This window comes from Schistocerca americana, chromosome 3, assembly GCF_021461395.2.
Source record: "Schistocerca americana isolate TAMUIC-IGC-003095 chromosome 3, iqSchAmer2.1, whole genome shotgun sequence".
NCBI lineage: Eukaryota > Metazoa > Arthropoda > Insecta > Orthoptera > Acrididae > Schistocerca > Schistocerca americana.
In genome coordinates, this window is record NC_060121.1 from 609,354,566 (window position 1) to 609,381,505 (window position 26,940).

The 26,940-nt window shown below is 44.7% G+C and overlaps 1 protein-coding gene and 1 non-coding gene across 3 annotated transcripts in view; one reads left to right on the forward strand and one right to left on the reverse strand.

The window, feature by feature from the left end:
• Positions 1-1,863: 1,863 nt before the first annotated feature.
• Positions 1,864-1,938, forward strand: Trnal-caa. The gene has a single exon. It is a non-coding gene; the product is annotated as a tRNA-Leu (tRNA).
• Positions 1,939-3,180: 1,242 nt separating this feature from the next.
• Positions 3,181-26,940, reverse strand: part of LOC124606878 — a 54,475-nt gene continuing 30,715 nt past the window's right edge. For both annotated transcript variants that reach the window (XM_047138972.1, XM_047138970.1), the window contains 2 exons: positions 12,614-12,772; positions 3,181-3,426 (listed from right to left, as the gene is read on the reverse strand). In XM_047138972.1, the coding sequence (XP_046994928.1) occupies positions 3,199-3,426; positions 12,614-12,772 (387 nt within the window). In that variant the 3' untranslated portion in view covers positions 3,181-3,198. The remainder of the gene's footprint in view (positions 3,427-12,613; positions 12,773-26,940) is intronic.

Here is a 26,940-nt window from a genome sequence, read left to right on the forward strand (position 1 = left end):
GCACATTTTATTTCCCTCACAGAGAGCTGTATCTGTTGGGCAATGTTTCATGTCCAAGACGTTCAGGAAATGTAGAAAAACAGTTGTTTCTCTTTAATACTCTTCTCTGTTCTATGTATCTAGCATTAAAGTCCGTCCGATATAAATTGATTTGTAATCCTTGCATGTCAGTTGCTTAAAACTAGATGTGATATGTTTCTCTATGTTTGTATTAGTTGCTCTTAGGTTTCTCTTATTGAGCTCTCTGTAGTATACGCTAGTTTTAGCTCTTGTTTTTTGAGGCTGTAGCCTATTCTCTGCGCTGAATTCGTATTGTTAGAGTGTACCCTTTGCTTGTTGTTGTGGGCATATTGTGTTCATATTTGTTCTGAGTGTTAGAGTTCTAAGAGTCTGTGTTTGCGTGTTGGCGATGAACCAATTGTTTTTGTATTCTAGGTGCTCCCTTCATTTTTGTTTTAATTTTGTGATCCAGTTTGTCTATAACGTTTTTGCCATACCAATTCTCCTCACCTATTTGTTTGATTATATGTGATTCGTTCTGGTGTTTGTCTTCACTGACTGCAGTTTTGTTCAGTCTGTGCACTATGTACTGCAATCCGGCTAGTTTGCGTGTAAACGGGTGATTCGAGTTTTTATGTTGGGCTGCCCGTGTGGTGACGGCTTTCCTGAATGTGGATAACTGGTGTCTGTTGTTGTGCCTTTGTATTGTGAGGTTATCTTCTGTTTCTATGGTGAATTTTACTTTTGTGTCAACCGTGTTAACGACATTGTGGAGTTGTTGGACGCTACTGGGTGTTTTATCCAGAAGGCATATGTCATTTACATAGCAAACCAATATATCACCCGGTATTTTTAGGGTCTTACTATTATTTCAAATATTTTGTTCTCAGTGCGATTCGGGAAGATATTGGCTAGAAGTCCACTGACCGGTAACCCGATGTTTGGATGTTCCTCTAGATGCAGTATCTTCTGTTGGAATGAACCTAATCAATTAAATAATGAAAAATCAGTTTAGGCAGTCGTAGCATGTGGAAACATTAGTGGTAAATATGGGGCTACTGTATAAAGAAGGCAATTGTATCACTACGACACAGGAGATATTTCAATTGAAATTTTGTGTTGTGAAAGAATTAATAACTCTTCCTCAGGTTATGTACACAATTTATTGCAGAGACTGCGGAAAGTCCACGAAGAATGTTGGACTTGTTTGTTTTCTGTTTTCAGTTCCATTTCTAACGATAAATTTGAATTTCCAGAAATATCTGAATATTTTTTCGAGTGAATAAAATCAAAAGAAGTATTTAGGAACAGAGCGATAAATAAATGTGCCGCAGAATAAACGTACCCATGGATGTGTCATAGTTTGTAGCTGACACCGTCTGCCGACAGTGTAATATAACGTTATCATGATTTTAGTGCTCCAACTAAATGTTACGTAGGTGATAAAGAATATTTTCGACCATATGTTATAGTCGAATCTCAGTTCCTACCATACATATTGACAGCGTAAGCACTATTTATCATATGAAACTTCCTGGCAGATTAAAACTGTGTGCCCGACCGGGACTCGAACTCGGGACCTTTGCCTTTGCCTTTGCGAAAGGCAAAGGTCCCGAGTTCGAGTCTCGGTCGGGCACACAGTTTTAATCTGCCAGGAAGTTTCACATCAGCGCACACTCCGCTGCAGAGTGAAAATCTCATTCTGGAAACATCCCCCAGGCTGTGGCTAAGCTATGTCTCCGCAATATCCTTTCTTTCAGGAGTGCTAGTTCTGCAAGGTTCGCAGGAGAGCTTCTGTAAAGTTTGGAAGGTAGGAGACGAGGTACTGGCAGAAGTAAAGCTGTGAGTACCGGGCGTGAGTCGTGCTTCGGTAGCTCAGTTGGTAGAGCACTTGCCCGCAAAAGGCAAAGGTCCCGAGTTCGAGTCTCGGTCGGGCACACAGTTTTAATCTGCCAGGAAGTTTCATATCAGCGCACACTCCGCTGCAGAGTGAAAATCTCATTCTGGCACTATTTATCATGTTCAAAAACTTTGTAAGGTGTCTAGGCCCTTGTTTCAAAAAACTGTAACACTGAGTGTTTTCATGACTAATAGTCCAACTCATTGAGACTCTAAAAGAAATTGTCTCCCTGTGTGCGCACCAATATCAGCACTAGTTCTGAAACAGCGAAATAGGTGAAATTCTTTGCTAACATCGTCAAATTACTCGGAAAACTGAGCTCTTATTTGACGTGAAAATCGAGAAAGCTCATTATCCACTGTAACAATCAATGACCTCTGCATATCAATTGAGCTCTCCATACCAGAATGTCAATAAAGCGCGTCCGACTAACTTTTCTGCATGCCGGACACGGACGAATACTATGCTATCGAAAGTATATTGTGGATGAAGGATTAGATTGCGTGGAAATGCGAGAGTTGGAACTGGGCTGACAGGTGAAATGTTATTGTCAGATAAACGTCACTCTCGGCATCGTTCATTATACGAAAATTCGAAAAGCGCAAAATCAAACATCTTGCGTAAAACAAGAAGCTGGTTACAGCTCAGGAACATGTTTTTGTGTCAGTGCAAGGGATCAATAACCATAACAAAGCTTCTGTCGACCGATTTGGTTGCAAATCACCTTCAGAAGTCGTTCACAAAGAAAATATTTCTTACTGCATCGGATTAAATCTTTCAGGAATTCTCGAAAGCTAGTCGCCTAATTTCTCCAACTAAACTAAGACTTAATATTTATCAGACGAACTTCACCCTCATTGGGGCTCTTTCGATTCTACTCCAAGAGCCACTCCGCAAATGTTGCGTCTACTATTGGTGGCCAGGTTTCATATACCACTAATGCCACCTCAGTAGTTTGTAGAGGAGCTGGAAACCTGTCTGGGCGTTGTTCTACATATTGCAGTTACTTTGCTTGTCAACTTGCGACCATGTGACTCAACTGTGTATAAATTAAAGAATGAGACAATACAGTTTTACAATGTATGAAATCCAGTTTCCACAAGACAACCTCTTCTCCTGTCCCAGTTGCTCACTTACTGTCTTACAATCAGTGATAAATAACTTTGTATTTGAAAGAAGATGATTTAGTATGAGAATGGATAGTTTCATCTATTACAGAGAATTAGGAAAAACTGCAGTTACTTGCTTGAGTGCTTCAAAAAAAAAAAAAAATATGGTCAGGTGCGAACTCTGTGGTACTAAAATGCCGGCTTCCCAGAGCGATCTGTCCTGTTAACAGAGCTGTCTTGTGGCGACGTTGCAGAAATGCCTGCAGACTCTCCGCCCAGCTGAGGTCCCACACGGGGCACCAGCGACTCGATGGGCTCAGTCGTGGTGAAGGAGGAGGCGCTGATGTCCAGACCCAGCTTCGCCGCGATGAACGGCTTCGCCGCCGCCACCAGCTGCTGTATGCGGTCTGCTGTGTTCTGTGGGCATGACCAACCATTGTTATTACTACGGTGCCCGGTCTCAGAGTATAAATTTACTGTATATTTACTGTTAGCTACCCACGTTACAACGTAGCGAGGAAGTCATCGACTTTATCGTGTTACACTCATGAAAGGATTCTCTAAGATGCGTGACGATCTCTTATTTATTTCTAGGACGCGTTGTCCCAGAAGAAATTTACAAGTTCCAATCCCGCGATTATTTTTCAGGTTTCTCTTGGCTCTAAATCAAATACTACATCTGTAAATATCATCCCCCATATGCCGAAATGCGGCTCCTTCTGCCCCACTATCAGGACGCGAACAGGACTTTCAGTCGGTTAGATCTCTAACAATTACCAACACCCATTAAGGCAGATCATAGGAAGTACGCCAAAAAGCGTATAACAAATTAAAACAGAAGCCAAATACAACCACAATTGTGAGCAGGCCGTTAGAACTACTGTGCGTCCCACGTGACTGGCAGAACATGATAAGTCCTCAGAGAAAGATCTGATATCGTGAATATCTACAGAATAATACTGATGGAACTATGTAACAGATATCACATTGGATCATTTATTGCATTATTTAATGATATTGAATCCTCCGTACAATAACACTGTTGTCAGAACCGATCTTCACTCTTGGATAAATATTTCAAGGATTTATTGACACGTCAGATTTGGATGTAATCTCAAGAATTCAACGACTTCACGTATGATCATAGTCACGGATTACCTGCAAGCTATATGGTACTTCATTCAGCTGACGGAATTGTAACATAGAGACGTCACGGAACTAAACCCATCTAGAATGACCTACGATATACCAAGAAAGAACACACATGAAACTCAAAAGGAATAAAACCGTACAATAAATTACCGAAGGAGATTAAAGAATTGCTAAAACAAATTTAATTAAAAAGCCAGTTAAGAAGTAATACATTCTATACATTCAAGGATTACTTAGATAGCACAGCATAGCGGTTTCGTAAAAAGTGTAAAAAAATAAAGATTGATAGTAAAACGAATAGATTTCTACATAACACTTTCTCATTTTTTTTTTTTTCCTTCATTTCTCCTTTTCTGGACAACTTACTCCTACAGTTAGGCAATGTGTAATACCAACGCCTAATCTTCTTGCGAGCTCAATATCTCAGTAGTTAGCTTTTAAAAGTGAAGGAATATACAAATATTAAAGACTCAACAGAAATTCAACTCTTCTTCATAGAACTAATCTGAGTATACCAAAATCATTACCTCCATTGAAATACGGATATTTGTGACCTCTCTAATTATACACAAGTAAACTTTTGAATGCAAGAATTTCAGCTGAGAATTATATACACTAATGGCCATTAAAATTCCTACATCACGAAGATAACGTGCTACAGACGCGAAATTTAACCGACAAGAAGAAGATGCTGTGATATGCAAACGATTAGCTTTTCAGAGCATTCACACAAGGTTGGCGCCGGTGGCGACACCTACAGCGTGCTGACATGAGGAAAGCTTCCAACCGATTTCTCATACACAAATAGCAGTTGACCGGCGTTGCCTGGTGAAACGTTGTTGTGATGCCTCGTGTAAGGAGGAGAAATGCGTACCATCAAGTTTCCGACTTTGATAAAGGTCGGATTGTAGCCTATTGCGATTGCGGTTTATGGTATCGCAACATTGCTGCTCGCGTTGGTCGAGATCCAATGACTGTTAGCAGAATATCGAATCGGTGGGTTCAGTACGGTAATACGGAACGCCGTGCTGGATCCCAACGGCCTCGTATAACTAGCAGTCTAGATGACAGGCATCTTATCCGCATGGCTGTAACGGATCGAGCAGCCACGCCTCGATCCTTGAGTCAACAGATGGCGACGTTTGCAAGACAACAACCAGCAGCACGATCAGTTCGACGACGTTTGCAGCAGGATGGACTATCAGCTCGGAGACAATGGCTGCGGTTACCCTTGACGCTGCATCACAGACAGGAGCGCCTGCGGTGGTGTACTCAACGACGAACCTGGGTGCACGAATGGCAAAACATCATTTTTTCGGATGAATCCCGGTTCTGTTACAGCATCATGACGGTCGCATCCGTATTTGGCGACATCGCGGTAAACGCACATTCGAAGTGTGTATTCGTCATCGCCATACTGGCGTATCACCGGGCGTGACGGTATGGGGTGCCATTGTTTACACGTTTCGGTCACCTCTTGTTCGCATTGACGGCACTTTGAACAGTGGACGTTACATTTCAGAATTGTTACGACCCGTTATTACGGCCGGAGGTGGTTGTTCTGGGTACTGATTTCTCAGGATCCATGCACCCAAATTGCGTGAAAATGTAATCACCTGTCCGTTCTAGTATAGTATATTTGTTTAATGAATACCCGTTTATCATCTGCATTTCTTCTTGGTGTAGCAATTTTAATGGCCAGTAGTGTGCATTTTAATTACAAGTAAGCGCAATGCGCGATCTCGACAGACACTGTATTAGATCGTAGTACTCCACATATCAGTTGTACACACTACGGAGCCAGAATCAATCTAGTTTATCTTATAACATACATTCAGTGCATACCAGTGTCAGATCATCATGCCCTCCACATGAACGTAATCAGTGAATCTAGTATGATACTATGACCATCGATCAATAATGCATTTTAGCTATAAATTATTTCTTTAATACTGCACTATGCAGAAGTACATTGTTAATTACTTAAATGAAATTATTGAATGTACACTCCTGGAAATGGAAAAAAGAACACATTGACACCGGTGTGTCAGACCCACCATACTTGCTCCGGACACTGCGAGAGGGCTGTACAAGCAATGATCACACGCACGGCACAGCGGACACACCAGGAACCGCGGTGTTGGCCGTCGAATGGCGCTAGCTGCGCAGCATTTGTGCACCGCCGCCGTCAGTGTCAGCCAGTTTGCCGTGGCATACGGAGCTCCATCGCAGTCTTTAACACTGGTAGCATGCCGCGACAGCGTGGACGTGAACCGTATGTGCAGTTGACGGACTTTGAGCGAGGGCGTATAGTGGGCATGCGGGAGGCCGGGTGGACGTACCGCCGAATTGCTCAACACGTGGGGCGTGAGGTCTCCACAGTACATCGATGTTGTCGCCAGTGGTCGGCGGAAGGTGCACGTGCCCGTCGACCTGGGACCGGACCGCAGCGACGCACGGATGCACGCCAAGACCGTAGGAACCTACGCAGTGCCGTAGGGGACTGCACCGCCACTTCCCAGAAAATTAGGGACACTGTTGCTCCTGGGGTATCGGCGAGGACCATTCGCAACCGTCTCCATGAAGCTGGGCTACGGTCCAGCACACCGTTAGGCCGTCTTCCGCTCACGCCCCAACATCGTGCAGCCTGCCTCCAGTGGTGTCGCGACAGGCGTGAATGGAGGGACGAATGGAGACGTGTCGTCTTCAGCGATGAGAGTCGCTTCTGCCTTGGTGCCAATGATGGTCGTATGCGTGTTTGGCGCCGTGCAGGTGAGCGCCACAATCAGGACTGCATACGACCGAGGCACACAGGGCCAACACCCGGCATCATGGTGTGGGGAGCGATCTCCTACACTGGCCGTACACCACTGGTGATCGTCGAGGGGACACTGAATAGTGCACGGCACATCCAAACCGTCATCGAACCCATCGTTCTACCATTCCTAGACCGGCAAGGGAACTTGCTGTTCCAACAGGACAATGCACGTCCGCATGTATCCCGTGCCACCCAACGTGCTCTAGAAGGTGTAAGTCAACTACCCTGGCCAGCAAGATCTCCGGATCTGTCCCCCATTGAGCATGTTTGGGACTGGATGAAGCGTCGTCTCACGCGGTCTGCACGTCCAGCAAGAACGCTGGTCCAACTGAGGCGCCAGGTGGAAATGGCATGGCAAGCCGTTCCACAGGACTACATCCAGCATCTCTACGATCGTCTCCATGGGAGAATAGCAGCCTGCATTGCTGCGAAAGGTGGATATACACTGTACTAGTGCCGACATTGTGCATGCTCTGTTGCCTGTGTCTATGTGCCTGTGGTTCTGTCAGTGTGATCATGTGATGTATCTGACCCCAGGAATGTGTCAATAAAGTTTCCCCTTCCTGGGACAATGAATTCACGGTGTTCTTATTTCAATTTCCAGGAGTGTATTATCTGGTACCTTTTGTACCAGGAAGATCTGAACTTTTATCAGTGTAAATAACATAAGGCAAAGCGTGGTGGTCCATTGTATGAAACATTTTATTTTATTAAGCACTCCAATTTATTAAACATTAGATTTAAGAAAGAATGTAAGCTGTAAGGGAGACTGACTGAAGCCCATTGGCGTGGACCTACATGTGGACTTGCGTCTTATTGGCTCTGAGCAGCGATTGTGGAGTGTCCAGAGACCAACTGGTAGCCAACAGAAGATAAAACGGGGGAGTTCATATTACGCAGGTAAAGATGCAGTTCCATTCATGGAGTCGTAAGAACAGTTTTCTAGTGATAGTTGACCTACAGTAGCATGCGGTCACACTAGATACCACATCAGTTACTGCTGAGTTGGAAGGCAACCCACAAATCCAAAAACCCAAAATTGCAAAGAGAAGTGCGATTCGAGAACAATCTGCTTACATCATTCAGCATGGAAGAATGAGATACGGCTATTAAAAAAAGCCAGAACGGAAAATCAGCTGACTTAGATGATATACGAGCAGAGAAAATAAATCACTTTGCATAACAACAGAGAAATGCCAGAATGAGATTATCACTCTGCAGTGAAGTGTGCGCTGATATGAAACTTCCTGGCAGATTAAAACTGTGTGTCCTACCGAGACTCGAACTCGGGACCTTTGCCTTTCGGGGACAAGTGTTCTACCAACTTTTTTTTTTAATCTCATTTTCCTCTAATTTGTTCATTGAATTAGTTCGTGGCGGAAGTCCGATGACACTCGTTCGGGTTGATCGTTGTTTTTGTTACAGAGGGTAACTAACCCTCTGACCGAACACGCTGAGCTACCGTGCCGGCTCCAACTGACCTACCCAAGCACGACTCAGGCCCGGTACTCACAGTTTTACTTCTGTCAGTACGCCGTCTACTACCATCCTAACTTTACAGAAGCTCTCGTGCGAACATTGCAGAATTAGCACTCCTGAAAGAAAGGATATTGCGGAGACATGGCTTAGCCACAGCCTGGGGGATGTTTCCAGAATGAAATTTTCACTCTGAAGCGGAGAGTGCGCTGATATGAAACTTCCTGGCAGATTAAAACTGTGTGCCAGACCGAGACTCGAACTCGGGACCTTTGCCTTTCGCGGGAAAAGCACTTTCACACGAAAGGCCAAGGTCCAGAGTTCGAGTCTCGGTCCGGCACACAGTTTTAATCTGCCAGGAAGTTTCAACAGAGAAATGAATTCTGCAACTCTAAAAATTGCATGAGTAGAAGTCAAAGACAAGTTTCATCACTCTGTCATCTATACAGACTGCTGAAAGGAATGATTTTAAATCGCCTCCTACCTATAGTTTACCCCCTGCTGATACCTGAGCAAGCTGGATTTTGTCGAGGTAAAAGCTTTACAGGACAACTGATGAGCCTTACGCAGTTCATAAAAGATGGGTTTGAAGATCGTAAGATAACAGGGATGGTATTTGTCGACCTATCAGCGGCCTATGACACTCTCAACCACCATCTAATACTATTCAACGTTTCAATATGACGAAGGATTTTAATCTAACTAAGTTCACCGCAGCATTTCTACAAAACTGTAGGTTCTTCGTTGACTTTCAAGGCAACGCAACCGATGGAGACTACAGGAAATCGGTCTTCCCCAAGGAAGCGTGCTGGCTCCAATCCTATTCAACAACCTATAGCCCCCAACACCAGGAGTTTCTTGTATGCTGGTGACCTTGCTCTTGTCACTCCGAGCTCAGACATTGAATCAATAGAGAACGCCCTCACGACTGCCCTTGAAGATCTGTCAAGATACCATAGCAGAAATCAGCTTAAATCAAACTCCTCAAAGACTCCAGCGTTTGCCTTTCATTCGAGAAATAGGGCAGCTACTCGTAAATTGATTATAGTATGGTAAGGAATTGAGTTAGAATATTGTTGCACTTCAAATACCAGGGAGTCTCGATGGGCAGCTCTCTTGTTTTCAAGAGACACTGCATGATTTGCAAGTTGAAAGTTTCCATCAGGAAGAATCTGTTAATAAAATTTGGCGGAACACAGTGGGGTAGTCAACCTGAAACCTTCGCAAGTGCATTAGCGTATTTTGCAGTAGAGTACGCTTGTCCTATTTGATATAATTCGTCACATGCCAAAAAGGTAGATGTAGCTCTCAACAACACCTGCAGAATTATAGCAGGATGTTTGAAATCTACTCGTTATTTAAAATCTATTCCTGTCGAATGGATTTACTATATAGCAGCAATAACACCACCTCCAATTCGAAGAAAAATTACGGCGAATGAAGAACGAAAGAAAGTGGAACAAGAACAAACCCATCACGTGTATGTGCATAAGCAGTATTCGCAGCGATTGAAGCCAAGGATGAGTTTCCTTAGAACATCAAAGGTACTTACTAAAACTGCTGAAAGTGTCAGGGTGCAACTTTGGAGGGATAAGACTTCCCATCCCTGTGGTTGGAAAAGAATTTCTGAAATTCAGCCTCCAGGACAGGACGTAGAATGGATGACCTGGAAATCTTTGAATAGGATGAGATCAGGCATTGGTAGATCAAGGATTAATCTGGCGAGATGGGACTACAGTACAGAAAACAATATTAAGTGTGATTGTGGAAAAGCCCAGACTGTCCAGCACACGCTTCAGTGCCGAATGTGTCGAGCCTCCTGTATTGCAGAAGGCCTCCATCAAGCGACAGAAAATGGACTGGAAGTGGCCAAAGCTTAGTGAATGACATATAACTGTTCGCCTATATATGTTTCTGACACGATAATAATAATATCTTCAGCAATTGTCGGGACTTTGAAAGTATTCCTGTGATGTGGGACTTGGTTAAAATTCAGCAGTTCAGGTGTGCGGTCGAGTTGAGCTCAGTGAACAGTACAACTGGAGAATTTGATAAATTTTCATGTTAATGCACTATAGCATACTTCACTTACATTATTATTAATTATTTAAATAATATGTGTAGGACCACCAGCTTTAATTATTTTAAAGAACTTCTTGGTCGACTATTTCATTTAATTGTAACTTCGCCTGACAGCGTTTGTTTTATTTAATGTAACCAGCTGCATTTTATGTTATTTATTATTAGCAATAACTGGCCAATGTCTGGTAATTTAGGCTGTCAAGCTACTGCAGGGCGTTAAAGCTGACGCGTGGGACTCAAGCTGTACGCCAATATTGAGCCAAATATTTTATCTGAGCCACACGTTGTCCAGTACAGACTTCATCATATTCTTTCCCAGTAAGTCGCAGATGGTTTGTCTCATCTCAACTTTCCTCATTCTTTCCACTCTTTTCACCGGCACTTCGCAAGGAAAATGTCGATTTATATTTCTGACCTTGTTCGTTCCAAGGATGTTCTCCAATGAGCTTCTCTTCAACTTACTTCCTTTTTATTCGTGAGATCTGTGACGCTGTACACGACTCAATAAATATCTTTTGACTCTGTGCTTTGGATTGAGTTTTAAACCTTCATGCACTATATTCGATGCTGTTTGAGACATTTCATTGAGGACACTGAGTTATCGACGTGAATACGCGTACCATCGGTCTTATCTCGGAGAAGAGTCATGTCTTGGCTGTCACAACATGTAAGTAGTTCCCGTACAGAAATCAAGAGGATATTGTATTTTTTCATGTGGATGTGAACAGCGCTATGAAAAAGGAGAAGGTTGGCAGAAAATTGGACAGATTGATAGCTGACCCGACACAGTCTTTAAAAACTTGTCCGAATATTCGTAAAATTACTGGAATAAAAGAATGGCTTGGGGCACAATGTAGTCTACTGCGTGATCTCTAATTTTGGTACTAGGTTGACACCAATTTCATTTCTGCTCAATCTCGACACATTTGTCTTTCTTTCGTTTACTCTGAGTCGATATTGTTTTCAGTAGACAGTTCTTTCAAGTCGATACGTCCTATAATTCTCCCTCACTTTCACAGAGGATAAGAGCGTCATTTTCGAAACTTATCGTAACGTATATTGCCGCGTTTTCATTGTACCTTATACCTATTTTTCTCAGGGTTTCAAAGATGTTGTAACAACTCATATTGACGAGTTTTCCACGTCAAAAAATCCGGTAACAGTGTCTTAATTTTTGTTATCTCTTGCTTCCATTATGAATCGCAAAGTCAGACCGCCTCATTGGTGCCTTTATCTTCTGTAAAGCCAAACAGATCGTTTTATAAAAACCAAAATAATTTTATTTTCCGGTGTTTCGTATTGTATTCAAGAAACTTAATACACGAGTTGCTTTCGCTTTTATCTGTCTTTGGGACTTTACGGATAATGACATTCCGATAGTACGGTGGTATGTCTCCATCTCATAAATTTTATACATTAAATTTGGTGATCGTTTAGCTGCTACCTACCCCAGTGATTTCAGTTATTCCGTAGGAATATTACATATCCTTTCCTCTTGCCTGATCGCAAGTCCTCAAAAGCTCTGCCACAAATAGATTAATGCTGGATCCATATGACCCCTAAACAGAAACGAGTTTATTCTGTCATATCAGCAAATAGTTCCTCTCCCTCATCAATACATTGTTAATAATAGTGTAGTACATCAAAAATATCGTAACGATTCAGTATTTCACTAGCAGACTAGCAAATACTTTGTTTTGTGTAATAGTCAGGCACTATACTCAGCTAGTTGCCCCTGCTAACATTGGTAAGCTACGCATGGAAAATGTTCTGCTATCACTTGATCAGTCTTGAAGCGCACCGAGCTGATTTGCAGCTTTGCATTATTTGTAATTTTCCCCAAATACCCAATCAGTGGCGAGAGAGCGTAGAATCGAAAATGGAACTCCCTTCTTTGCAGCGCTGTTACAGTAAAACACTAAACACTTTTCCTAAATTCATCCAACAATATTTCGCTGAAAGAGCACCTACGTTGCTTCAATAATTTTCATTTGAGGTCGCGAATATTACAAATTTGTCTATCAACTGAACAAACTGATCACAACTCTAGTAGGTCTCTTGACATTAGCGACTTACGAGAAAGGTGATGTTGAGTACCATGGCAGCGTCCTTGCTGATGTTGAAGATAACTGCAGTTACATACTCATTCACATCCAGTTCGACGCCTGTACGGTTAAACTGCGGGACTTCGCCAGTCGTGGTGGTTGGCGGTTGAGTTGCTGCGTCCCTGAAGCTCTGCAACACGCAAATCAAATTGTAGACTGGTTCGTATTCCTTAGAGAGGCTTTTGACGCTGACTACGAACAAGAGATTTAGCATCATCTATAGATTTTTCGTACGTTTAAATAAAAATGAAGGAAATGCCATAGGGAAATATACGAGGGTTGTTCAATAAGTAACGCCTCACAATTTTTTTAAAGCCATTGATATATATATGTAGACAAATGTCCTTGTTGGTGCCTCACATTTTATGCTTGTTCTGTGCACAGGTGAAGTTTCGGACTGTTCTGGCAGATGGCAGAGCTTTTTAGTACAGCGTCAAAATGGCGTCTACATACGACTCACGTTACAAGCAGCGTGCTGTTATTGAATTCTTGTGTGCAGAGAAAGAAACCGTGGTGAATATCCATAAACGTTTTTGCGCAGTGTATGGCGATGCCACAGTTGATACGAGTACAGTTAGGCGATGGGTAAAGTAAGTTACAGCCTCAGGAAACGCAGAAACAGAGCTCCATGGTAAGCAACGCCTGGGACGTCCTGTCACAGCCACTGCTCCAGACATGCTGAAACTTGCAGATGCCATTATTCACTCATCACAAGTCGACAATTGGCTCTACACTTGTCCGTCAGCACTGGAAGTGCGTCTGCAATGATCGAGGCTCTCGTATATTCAAAGAGGTGCTGTGCTCTCCTTGGGTTCCACGAATGCTCACAGTGGACCACAAGACTCAAAGAAAGACCATTTCATCTGAATTGTTGAAGTGTTTTGAGCGACAGAGAGGCTTTTGTGTCAGTTTGAAGATGACGGGAGTGTCACTCGTGAAGTGAAAACATGCTCTTCCACAAAGTTGGCGTACGGTCATAGAACGTGATGTAGACCACGCAAAAAATAGGACATGGGTAAGACTCGTTGATGTGTATTGTCACCGAATTCTGACTCTTAACAATAAATATGTTCCGAGGAAAAACTGTGGGGCATTACTTACTGAACGACCTTCGTACGATAGTAAGAAGTTGAATAATATGTATCTAACGTAAGCATGAGGGTGATACATTTGAGAACATCAAAGCGAAAGTAATAGTCACAAGTAAACTGAAGCTAATGATGCAGTATATCAAATATCGCTAGAAACTAAGGACGATGCTTTTCACCACGTAAATAACTGCTTCGGTGAGATCAAAAAATGGCTGTGAGCACTATGGGACTTAACTGCTGAGGTCATTAGTCCCCTAGAACTTAGAACTACTTAAACCTAACTAACCTAAGGACGACACACACATCCATACCCGAGGCAGGATTCGAACCTGCTACCATAGCGGTCGCGAGGTTCCAGACTGTAGGGCCATCCCGGCCGGCAGGTGAGATCAGGAAGGGAATCATTCCACGCACACTAACTTACGAGAAGCATGGAAAAACTGTGGTTCTTCTACTTCTCCCGACGAAATTGATCACAAGTCAACGCCCAGATGTAAGTGTCCAACCGTTTATCTTTTAAATTAGAATCTAAATGGAAAATTCAAAACTACAAAGTTAGTTAGAATATCCACATAAACTATTAATACCTAGTGGTGGTGAAACATTGTACAAATTCTGTGCAGAAAACCCTTCTTGTTGAACTCAACTGGATGAACTAGACGAACAAGGGAGTTACTAACACAGAGTTATGACAGTGATTATTAACAGGAGGTCTACAGAGAAAAAAACTACACTCCTGGAAATGGAAAAAAGAACACATTGACACCGGTGTGTCAGACCCACCATACTTGCTCCGGACACTGCGAGAGGGCTGTACAAGCAATGATCACACGCACGGCACAGCGGACACACCAGGAACCGCGGTGTTGGCCGTCGAATGGCGCTAGCTGCGCAGCATTTGTGCACCGCCGCCGTCAGTGTCAGCCAGTTTGCCGTGGCATACGGAGCTCCATCGCAGTCTTTAACACTGGTAGCATGCCGCGACAGCGTGGACGTGAACCGTATGTGCAGTTGACGGACTTTGAGCGAGGGCGTATAGTGGGCATGCGGGAGGCCGGGTGGACGTACCGCCGAATTGCTCAACACGTGGGGCGTGAGGTCTCCGCAGTACATCGATGTTGTCGCCAGTGGTCGGCGGAAGGTGCACGTGCCCGTCGACCTGGGACCGGACCGCAGCGACGCACGGATGCACGCCAAGAACGTAGGATCCTACGCAGTGCCGTAGGGGACCGCACCGCCACTTCCCAGCAAATTAGGGACACTGTTGCTCCTGGGGTATCGGCGAGGACCATTCGCAACCGTCTCCATGATGCTGGGCTACGGTCCCGCACACCGTTAGGCCGTCTTCCGCTCACGCCCCAACATCGTGCAGCCCGCCTCCAGTGGTGTCGCGACAGGCGTGATTCGACGGACGAATGGAGACGTGTCGTCTTCAGCGATGAGAGTCGCTTCTGCCTTGGTGCCAATGATGGTCGTATGCGTGTTTGGCGCCGTGCAGGTGAGCGCCACAATCAGGACTGCATACGACCGTGGCACACAGGGCCAACACCCGGCATCATGGTGTGGGGAGCGATCTCCTACACTGGCCGTACACCACTGGTGATCGTCGAGGGGACACTGAATAGTGCACGGTACATCCAAACCGTCATCGAACCCATCGTTCTACCATTCCTAGACCGTCAAGGGAACTTGCTGTTCCAACAGGACAATGCACGTCCGCATGTATCCCGTGCCACCCAACGTGCTCTAGAAGGTGTAAGTCAACTACCCTGGCCAGCAAGATCTCCGGATCTGTCCCCCATTGAGCATGTTTGGGACTGGATGAAGCGTCGTCCCACGCGGTCTGCACGTCCAGCACGAACGCTGGTCCAACTGAGGCGCCAGGTGGAAATGGCATGACAAGCCGTTCCACAGGACTACATCCAGCATCTCTACGATCGTCTCCATGGGAGAATAGCAGCCTGCATTGCTGCGAAAGGTGGATGTACACTGTACTAGTGCCGACATTGTGCATGCTCTGTTGCCTGTGTCTATGTGCTTGTGGTTCTGTCAGTGTGATCATGTGATGTATCTGACCCCAGAAATGTGTCAATAAAGTTTCCCCTTCCTGGGACAATGAATTCACGGTGTTCTTATTTCAATTTCCAGGAGTGTATTATATGACATGTCTTCACATTACACGAACTTCACTCAAATAGCTGTTCAAGTAAGACAAGGAAGTGATAGGGTGTATTTTTTGGGGTTGGGGGGAGGGGAAGAGGATTTAATGGTCTGATGACTTCTTTGATTAGGTCCGCCACGAATTTCTCTCCTTCGCCAGTCTCTTCATCTCACAGTACCACAACTCAGTTTCCTCAATTACTTGTTGGGTAGCTTCCGATCTCTGGTTTCCCCTTTAGTTTTTGCCTTCGAGCACCACTGAAGGTATTCTCTGATGTCTTAACACATGGCTATCATCCTGCCCCCTCCTCTCGTCAATGTTTCTCATATGTTCTTCGCCAATTGTGCAAGGACAACTTCATTCTTTATCGTATCACTCCACATAATTTTAAACATCCTTCTATAGCACCATATCTCAAATGCTTTGCTTCTAATCTCTACTGGTTTCTCCAAAGTCAATGATTCATTTCCATACAATGTACTTCAGAAATACATTGTCAGAAATTTATTGCTCAAATTAAGGCCAATGTTCGATAGCAGTGGACTCCTTTCGGCCAGAATTGCACTCTGCCTCCGCTAGTCTGCTTCTTATGTCCTCCCTGTTCGTCTCTTAAGTGTTATTTTGCTTCCAAGGTAACATCTTCTTTAACTTCATTTGCATCGTGGTCAAAAATGTGGACGCTATGTTGCTATTTCTGCTACAACTCAATACTCGCGTCATTATTTTATACTACTGGCCATTAAAATTGCTACACCAAGAAGAAATGCAGATGATAAACGGGTATTCATTGTACAAATATATTATACTATAAGTGACATGTGATTACATTTTCACGCAATTTGGGTGCAAAGATCCAGAACATCCACCTCTGGCCGTAATAACGGCGTTAATACGCCTGGGCATTGAGTCAAACAGAGCTTGGATGGCGTGTACAGGTACAGCTGCCCATGCAGCTTCAACACGATACCACAGTTCATCAAGAGTAGTGACTGGCGTATTGTGACGAGCCAGTTGCTCGGCCACCATTGACTAGACGTTTTCAATTGGTGAGAGATCTGGAGAATGTGCTGGCCAGGGCAGCAGTCGAACATTTTCTGTATCCAGAAAGGCCGCTACAGGACTTGCAACATACGGTCGTGCATTATACTGCTGATATGTAGGGTTTCGCAGGAATCGAATGAAGGGTAGAGCCACGGATCGTAACACATCTGAATTGTAACGTGCGCTGTTAAAAGTAGCGTCAATGCGAACAAGAGGTAACCGAGACGTGTAACCAATGGCACCCCATACCATCACACTGGGTGATACGCCAGTATGGCGATGACTAATACACGCTTCCAATGTACATTCACCGCGATGTCGCCAAACACGGATGCGACCATCATGATGCTGTAAACACAGCTTGGATTCATCCGAAAAAATGACGTTTTGCCATTCGTGCTCCCAGGTTCGTCGTTGAGTACACCATCGCAGGCGCTCCTGTCTGTGATGCAGCGTCAATGGTAACCGCAGCCATGGTTTCCGAGTTGATAGTCCATGCTACTGCAAACATCGTCAAACTGTTCGTGCAGATGGTTGTTGTCTTGCAAACGTCCCCATCTGTTGACTCAGGGATCGAGACGTGGCTGCACGATCCGTTACAGCCATACGGATAAGATGGCTGCCGTATCGACTGCTAGAGATACGAGGCCGTTAGGATCCAGCACGGCGTTCCGTATTACCCTCCTGAACCCACCGATTCCATATTCTGCTAACAGTGATTGGAGCTCGACCAACGCGAGCAGCAATGTCGCGATACGATAAACCGCAATCGTGATAGGCTACAATCCGACCTTTATCAAAGTCCTCCCCACACGAGGCATCAGAACAACGTTTCACCAGGCAACGCCGGTCAACTGCTGTTTGTGTATTCAGAAATCGGTTGGAAACTTACTTCATACCATTACGTTGTAGGTGTCGCCACCTGCGCCAACCTTGTGTGAATGCCCTGAAAAGCTAATAATTTGCATAGCACAGCATCTTCTTCCTGTCGGTAAAATTTCTCGTCTGTAGCACGTCATCTTCGTGGTGTAGTAATTTTAATGGCCAGTAGTGTATATATTATAAATCCTTGTTCTGTACTCAAACAAGTCGGAACGTTAAACACTTCTTGCAGTTCTTCTTCATTTATGCTAAGGATAGAAATGTCATCGGTGGATCTTAATCCTGCTCTTGAACCTTCCTTTTATTTCCCTCAATGCTTTTATGATGTCTATATTGAATACTGGGTAGAAAGATTGCATCATTATCCTACAACTTTTTCAATCCGGGCACATTGTTCTTTGTCATCCATTCTTTTCCTTCGCTCTCGGTTCCTATGCATGTTACACACCAGTGTTAAAATGTAAGGACATATGTAACTTATGCGTGGTGCATTTCTGCCAATTAACACAACTTGATATAATTTGACTATACAAGCAAGGAATTGCTGCTATATAGCACAGAAGGTAACTGAAAGAAATAAGCGATGAGACGAACTGAAATAACACTTGCATTCAATAACGATACTTACACTGAAGTCACCGAGATTTATAATAGTCTGCTAGACATTGCAAAAGATGAAGGCGGAGAATGGTTATAAATAGGGTGTGTTATCATCTGCAACGTGATCCGATGCTGGCTATAAGGTTGATTAGGAGTTATTGTAGTATGAAGCGCCATTCTTTTTGGAGCGCGAATGACAACTGCTGGATGGTAGCTGGTGGATGTGGAAGTACTGAAACACGTCTCTACAGTGCAGCCCACATGTGCCCGATGGGATTTAAGTCATGGAACGTGCAAGCCAGTCTATTCGCCAGACATCCTCTCTTTGCAATAGCTCAGCTACCTGTGGTTTTCGAAGCGGTCGTCCATTGCCATAATTAAAAATGAGTCAGGGCCGAATGCACTCCCGAAAACATGCACATTGCAAAGGATAACAGTGTCACAGTAACGTTGTCCGGTGAGTGTACTGCGTCCAATGATTTGGAGCTCAGTACGCCCACACAACGTTGGTCCTCTCTCATCATATCACCTGGCCTGCCAAAAGGATCATATTCGGTAATGTTCCTGGGTGCATTACGTGTTCCCGCCTCTCACCATGTGAGGGTAGGTCCAGAATGACTACACAGACTGAACTGCTCATCGGAGAAGAGCACGCAACCCATTCCTCGTTGGTCCAGTCACTATGCTCTTGGCACCACCGAAAACGCTGCCGCCTATGTGCGGATGTCCACGGAACACAATCTACTGGTCGTCGGGCAAAGAGACCACCGCCCATACAGTCGCCGTGTCATTATTGAGTGTGAGAGTGCGTGCCTTTCAGTCATGGTAAATGTGGCTGCAAATACAACCGCTGCTTGACGCGGGTCCCTTCTAGTCTGTTGCACGACGTAGCGGTCGTCTGCTGCTGTAGTTCACAGAGGTCGACAGGCTGTGAGCAACAGTGGACTCCTGGGCTACATTCGTCATACTTAGTCCTTCTTCGAGTTTCCCTATGATTCCCTCATCGAAGTCATCCAAATGTTGTCTCCGGACCATGTTGTAATAAAGGACAACACAGAACTCCATAACTGCTCACTGATTGACTTATAAACACACTATCTTTTTTCATTCCTGTAACTAACTTGAGTTGTGGGGCTTGGCCCACTTGGTGTTGTAATCACACTAACCTCACGCCATATGCCGTCCGACTTTCTGTGCACGACTGGGAGACCTCTGGAAACATGCTCCCATGCTTTCAAACATTTCCACAGATTAATTGATGTATTATGTTACTTTACCTATCTCGTTCTTAAGTTTGTCAGACCAATGTATATTACCCACCTCTTTCTATAGCTTCGTTCCACCTGCATGAGAATTTCAACCGTCTTGCACAATTTCATGTTCTCCAACTCCTTTTGTAGCTCGACAAACGCCACGAAACTGTCATGGCTTGTTTCCGTTATCAACCTCAAGATCAAGACTGCCTCTCTTGATTTTTACCTCTTATAAAGCGAAATGGATGGTTATATAATAGGTCCTCAGTTTTCTTTTGTATTCTTCTATACATCACTCTTTATGCATGAGAATCTGATGGTGCGATAGCTCTAGCACTTATCTACCCTTACTGTGTTCGGGATTGAGTGAATAACATTTTTCCGATAGTCTGATGGTACGTCTCCGGTCTCATACATACCTCCTACACCCAACATGGTCGTTCGGTTACCACTCCCATAAACAAATGTAGGTATTCCGAAGGAATGAGTACTTTCTGTCTTATTTGATTGCAGATTTTCCAGAGCCCTTATAATTTCTGACTGTAACACTGGAGCCGGCCGGAGTGGCCGAGTGGTTCTAGGCGCTACAGTCTGGAGCCGCGCGACCGCTACGGTCGCAGGTTCGAATCCTGCCTCGGGCATGGATGTGTGTGTTGTCCTTAGGTTAGTTAGGTTTAAGTAGTTCTAAGTTCTAGGGGACTGATGACCTCAGCAGTTGAGTCCCATAGTGCTCAGAGCCATTTGAACCATTTTTTGTAACACTGGATCCCCTATGTATTCCACAGGGTGCTCATGATTAAAGTTCAGTTTTCAAAACCCTGAGGAAAGAAGACCATTCCTCAGAATGACATCAAATTTGGGCAGCACATTTCTGTCGCAAGGGGAAACGTCAAGGAGAAAAAGTGTAAGCGTCCTAACGTAAATTGGGTACCGGGCGCAAATGACAGATGAATCGCAATAAGACATCTATGGTCTGAGGTGCACATTATACCATTCGTTCTGCTCAATCTGCGTGACTGCGCAGTGTAGGCAGTCAACAGTTGTGGCACTATTAATTATGTAAGTCCATCCATCACTGCAATGTCATACCACAACTGATGGGAAAAAGGTTTTTAATTGTCCTCGTACCAAAATCCGCTTAAAAAGCAAAATAACCACGTTTGTAGTTGGCGTGAGACTGGCACAAGGCGTGTTCAATATACTGTCCGCCGTTTTCTACCTTTAGTTGGCAACGAGAAAGAGCATTTTCCACCAGAGATCGTAGAGTCTCAGGGGTCACGTTTAGAGTGCGTTGCACCGTGCTTGCCTTCAATTCAGCTACGTTCGTAACTGGAGCATTTTTTTTTTCTTTATTGAGACTCGATTCCCTCCGAAAGGGCGGGCAGTCAGCAGCTTAGCACACCGTTCTTCAGCCTACAGAATTTTTTTTTTTTTAAATGAAGATAATGAATAATAAAAGCAGGCGATAAAATCGGTACTTAAAGGGTAAAATGGCAAAACATAAAACAAAGAGGCGGCGATGCGAATAAAATACACAGGAAGCAGACAGGTAAAATAATAGACAGACAATTAAAAAACACGGCGATAATCTGGTTTCTGTTAGCAAGAGATATAAAAATGACACCTAGCGACAACGTGATTTCTGAACACTCACTTCAACACTGCACTAAAAAGTTGGCACAAATATGACACAGCACAGCCGAGGGCAGATGGGGAGAACCTGGACAGATGATGGGAGAGAAAAGGGGGAAGGAGAGGAAAAACGAAGTGAGGTGGAGGGGGGGGAAGGAGCCGACGGAGGACGAGAACTCATAAGATTGGGGGGGGGGGGGGGGGGGAGCTGGGAAAACGCGAGAGGGAGTGGGGAAAGGCAGAGCAGGGGAATGCAAATGACGGCTGATAATTCTAGCATTTCCGTTCACTGGCTGTCCAATGTGAGGAGGAGCGTCATCTCGCATGAAAGTGATCCTATCCGCACATCTGAGGTATCGACGTTCGATGCAGTTGCAGTTATCGACCGCGGTCCGTATTAGTATAGTTGGACCCGCGAGTCGCGACCAGCGCCGCTAGCCCCTCTCCGCAGCTTGTATCGAGTTTCTAGCGAGCTCTCATCCACCTTGCTCGGGACGTCAACTAGTAAAGTAGCATAGCCTTCAGCTGATAGGAAGCAACCTCTATCGAGGCACTTAGTAATGTATGGCATAAGTGAGGCATCAATAGCTATCTGTTTATAATTATATGTATGCAGCAAAGAAGAATCCTGTACAACCAGTTAAGTACAATATGTATTCTTTTTTACCAACGACTTCTAATTGTTTTAGTAGTTGCCGATCCAGACAATGCAGCCAGCACATTACTGACGTTACTGACAAACCTGCTGCGATTTATTTGTATCTATTTAGCATTGGCCTCCAGTCAACATTGGCGACGACTCGTTCGTCGTCATCGTAACAATTGATGACGAGGGTAAAGATACAGATTTTTTGGAAAGCGGAGCAGTGAAAGCAGAGCTACTTATATGTGTTTATAGACTACATACCCGGCTGCGCCACCCAAAGTGGGTAGCCACTTTGCAAGGCCTCACTCGCGACTGTGAATTTTCATGTTCTTGTGGCATATCATATTCTGACATAATGGTACGGGACGCTATTGCGCAAAACGTGTCAGACACACACATCTGAGAGCAAATTCTTAAATTATCCAACCCCACTTTAGAGAAAATGATGGACATTTTGGACAGACAGGACAATTTGGACTTTGCTGCAAATTCTTTTGAATCGCCTCCCGCTGTCTGTCAAGTTAGTAAGCCATCTGCGCGCGCATCACACACACATGATGCTATACCGGCTCGGCGCGGGCCTGCGCAATTCACTTCCAGGAAACACACAGCTGTTAGCCTCCGGTAGAAGCCGCCTGCTTTACACTCATGCCCGCAATGTAATTCAAAGCACTCGCGCCAGAACTGGTGATCGCGCAAGGCCGCGTGCCATTTTTGCAACAAGAAGGGACATGTCCAGGCAGTGTGCCTCAAAAGACAAAAATTTGACGCTTCCTATCACGTTTTCGGACGAAGTAGCTTCCGCCGGAACGGTTTCCGAAATAAGACTTCCTATCACAACGAGCCACAAGCGATGAAAATAAATGCTGTAAATTCGCCTCCAGTACCTGTGACATTGCCCGAGTGTGACAATTTTGCTTGTGATGTCAGTAAACGCCAACGTAAGAAGTCCCGCCACGCACGATCTGTGCGTCAACATTTGCCAGTGAACATTGCTTCTCAGGATGACATTTTTTGCCGATGGCAGAACAAACTTTTGAACATTCAGAATCATACGATTCCTTTTCAGTTGGACACTGGAGCGTCTACTGGGTGTTACAAAAAGGTACGGCCAAACTTTCAGGAAACATTCCTCACACACAAAGAAAGAAAATATGTTATGTGGACATGTGTCCGGAAACGCTTACTTTCCATGTTAGAGCTCATTTTATTACTTCTCTTCAAATCACATTAATCATGGAATGGAAACACACAGCAACAGAACGTAAGAAATCATGATAACGTGCTCCACTGAGCATAGGTAGAATCAAGACATCACCAACAACACCTGCCCAAACGTTCACAGAAAATCTGTGTTGATGACGTGATTGCACAATTGCGTGCGAATTCTCGTCAGCCCACACATGTTGATTGTAAAAATTTACAATTTGATCACGTTGGAATGAGGCCTCATCCGTAAAGAGAACATTTTGCACTGAAATGAGGATTGACACATTGTTGGATGAACCATTCGCAGAAGTGTACCCATGGAGGCCAGTCGTTACCTTCCTTCAATTGGGCCAACTGGCGGTGAATCGAGGAAGTACAGTACATACTGACGAAACTAAAATGAGCTCTAACATGGAAATTAAGCGTTTCCGGACACATGTCCACATAACGCCATGTCTCGTGCCGGAATTGCCCTCAGTGCTCAGTCGCTGCGGCGACCGGATGACCATATAGACCAGATGCCTTCAACTGTGATAGTGCACAGTGAAATTCCGGTTACAACTCCGCCCATCGCCGTAGAACAGTCTGCGCTTCCTGGTTTCCAGTCTTTCTTGCCGGTCGTGTGCCCCGACCCGGTGGAGGTCGACCCTTCGGTTCCTCCCATAGTTGGAGAATCGCAGACACCTTATATTGACGTGCGCCCTTGAGTAGGTTTCCTAGCGTTTCCTGTCTCCCCTCGCCCCGAATGGCAGGGCGCGGGTGGTCATGCCTCGCCTGCAGTCAGGCTCCCCACCTCTTCGACTACGTCAACATGGGGTCCTCCACCCGGCGGTTGTAAGCCATATTCAACGGCCTTTCGCAGATTTTCGGGGGAGTAATGTGGTATCAACGTTCGATACCACACTTGTTGGGGGTTGCACTTATTGACCGCAGACCGTATTCGTATCGTTGGACACACGAGTCGCGACAAGCGCCCCTAGCGGCGCTCCGCGGCTTGTATCAAGTTTCTAGCGAGCTCTCGTCCACCTTGCTCGGGACGTCAAGTAGTAAAGTAGCATAGCCTTCAGCTGATAGGAAGCAGCTTCTAACAAGGCGCTTGGTAACGTATGACCTAAGTGTGGCCCCAATAGCTATCTGTTTTATAATTATATGTATGCAGCCAAGAAGAATCCTGTACAACCAGTTATGCACAATATATATTAGTTTTTACCAACGACTTCTAATTATTTTAGTCGTTGCAGATCCACACCATGCAGCCAGTACCTTATCAAAATGGTTCAAATGGCTCTGAGCACTATGGGACTCAACTTCTGAGGTCATTAGTCGCCTACAACTTAGAACTAGTTAAACCTAACTAACCTAAGGACATCATACACATCCATGCCCGAGGCAGGATTCGAACCTGCGACCGTAGCGGTCTCGCGGTTCCAGACTGCAGCGCCTTTAACCGCACGACCACTTCGGCCGGCTGTACCTTATCGACGTTACTGACAAACCTGCTGTGATTTATGTGTTTCTACTTAGCATTGGCCACCAGTCAACTTTGGCGATGACTCGTTCGTCGTCGTCATAACATCAGCGCTGTTGAAGGGTTGAAATGATATTCATGCGCAAAAGACTTTCATAGTGTTTACGATTGGCGGTAAAGGCAACAGGATCGGCAGGACTCAACTCCTGAAAAAATACGGCTCAAAGAGAAAACGATGTCACCCGCACCATGCAGTGACCTTGCTGAATAAAGTGGTACCAGTTGATGAGCGGGTGGATTTTTACTTGCCCATATTCTGCAATTCTGAGAACTGACATGTCCTTGGAGGTGGAAATGGGCTTCATCTGTCCAGAGAATGTTTCATGGTCATTCATTGTCAACTTCCATGCGAGCAAGAATTTCCAGAGCGAACGTTTGTCTTGTTGGAAGATGAGCAAGTCAGCAGGAAGCAACGCTTGAACATCAGTCTTTGTATGCTTAAGATATCATGCACCGTGCTCGCAGACATGTATAGTGTTTGGAACATTCCCGATGCACTGAATATTTGCACACCACCGCTTGATCCCTCCTGCAATACTGTGGTCTCATCTTCGACAAATGTGAGATCAACTGCTTTCCTCTCTATGCCACTCTGTACTTCAAAAGACCCTGTCTTCTCGAACTTTGTAATCTTTTTCTCCAGGCCCTTAACAGACAGCGGACCAATGCCTTTTTTCATACCCTTGAGTGTCCGGGACTTCAGCAGGGCTACTGGCGTCCAGCCAACATAGAAGTAAAAGAGTTTTACTGGCAGCGAGCGATCCTTCTAGGAGACACTTATTTTTTTGGCGTCTCGGATGAAAATAGCCATTTGCCACGCGTCTGTTGGTGTGAATATTCTGATGCTTAAAGCGCCGTCAATTAGTCAAAATTTCGTTAAACTTTTTTTTTTCTATAACGTTTGCTTCTGCGACAATAATACGCTATCGGAATTTGACATCAGTCTGAACATTGGTTCCCTTTTCTACGGCTCATTGAAACGGGAACTTTACTTATGGAAATCTTTTATATCGATCCGTACTTCTTCTTCTATCACATCAACAGACACGTCCTCCCCCTCGTAGAGGTTTTCAATGAGTGCGTTTCTTCCTTCTATAGTAGTTCCTTAGCGCCGGCGCGCTCGAATCATACTACCTGAACTTCTCGACCGAAACAAAGAACCAAACCTGCTTGCGGAGATGGGTGAAATGCACGTCCCTGATTAATACTTGTTGTTATTTGTCGTAGGACTAGGCTGTGAGATGTTAAATCTCACCTACCCGCTGTTTCCCGTAACAAGCGAAACCCCACGAAAGGTTTCTCATATCGCGTGATCTTGGAAACATCTCACTCGATCCTACTTGCATGAATGAATCAAGCACTTTTTTTGCACATAGATTAATCGAAACGAATAATGGGGACGTGGGTGATTAGTAAGGGCAGTAACACAGTCACAATTATGGAAGGAAGGCAAATTCGACTCCTTAATTGTGTCATAGTCTGCATTCAAGATTTAAAAAGCAACTGAAACCCAATATTAAACACTGTAATGTGGAGATGTGGAGGAGATAGTGCACTAGTGTTACCAAGCTTAAATTAAAGTAGAAGTTACGTTAATGTAATCATTGAAGCCGATGTAAGGCTGGCACTAGCGAGAGAGAGATAAATGCCGGCAATAAGTAATACCAATGGATGACGAAGCCGCGTCACCTGGTCTATAGGCCGTAGCATCTCGCCATGTTGTGCCGAAGGCGGCTGACGATTGTTCCCGAGGTGACAGACACAAACGCTGAGTGATCCTTGGAAATCTCGTTCCAAGCAAGGAAACCACAGACTTGGCACTATTTTATATTGCCCCGGTTCCTGCATAAAGCTGTATTTGTCTTACCGGCGAGTTCTGTCGGAACTTTCCGAATTTGTTAGGTTGATTTACCTGGTGTTCACAAACACCATCTACCTCCCAGGACTGTATCTGTGCACTCCTGGTATCCTCCTTCAAAATACGATCTTCTCCGACGGTCGCACCTCGTGATGACTAGGTGTTGTGTGATGTCCTTAGGTTAGTTAGGTTTAAGTAGTTCTAAGTTCTAGGGGACTGATGACCATAGATGTTAAGTCTCATAGTGCTCAGAGCCATTTGAACCATTTTTCCAACGGTCGCTGCCGTCTTGGTGACCACCATTAATTGTCGCCTGTAAGGCGTTGACTTAATGTGGCTCGAGCTTCTTTCTCACTCTCGTCTCGGCGGCACACAAAAAAATGGGAAGGCAAGATGC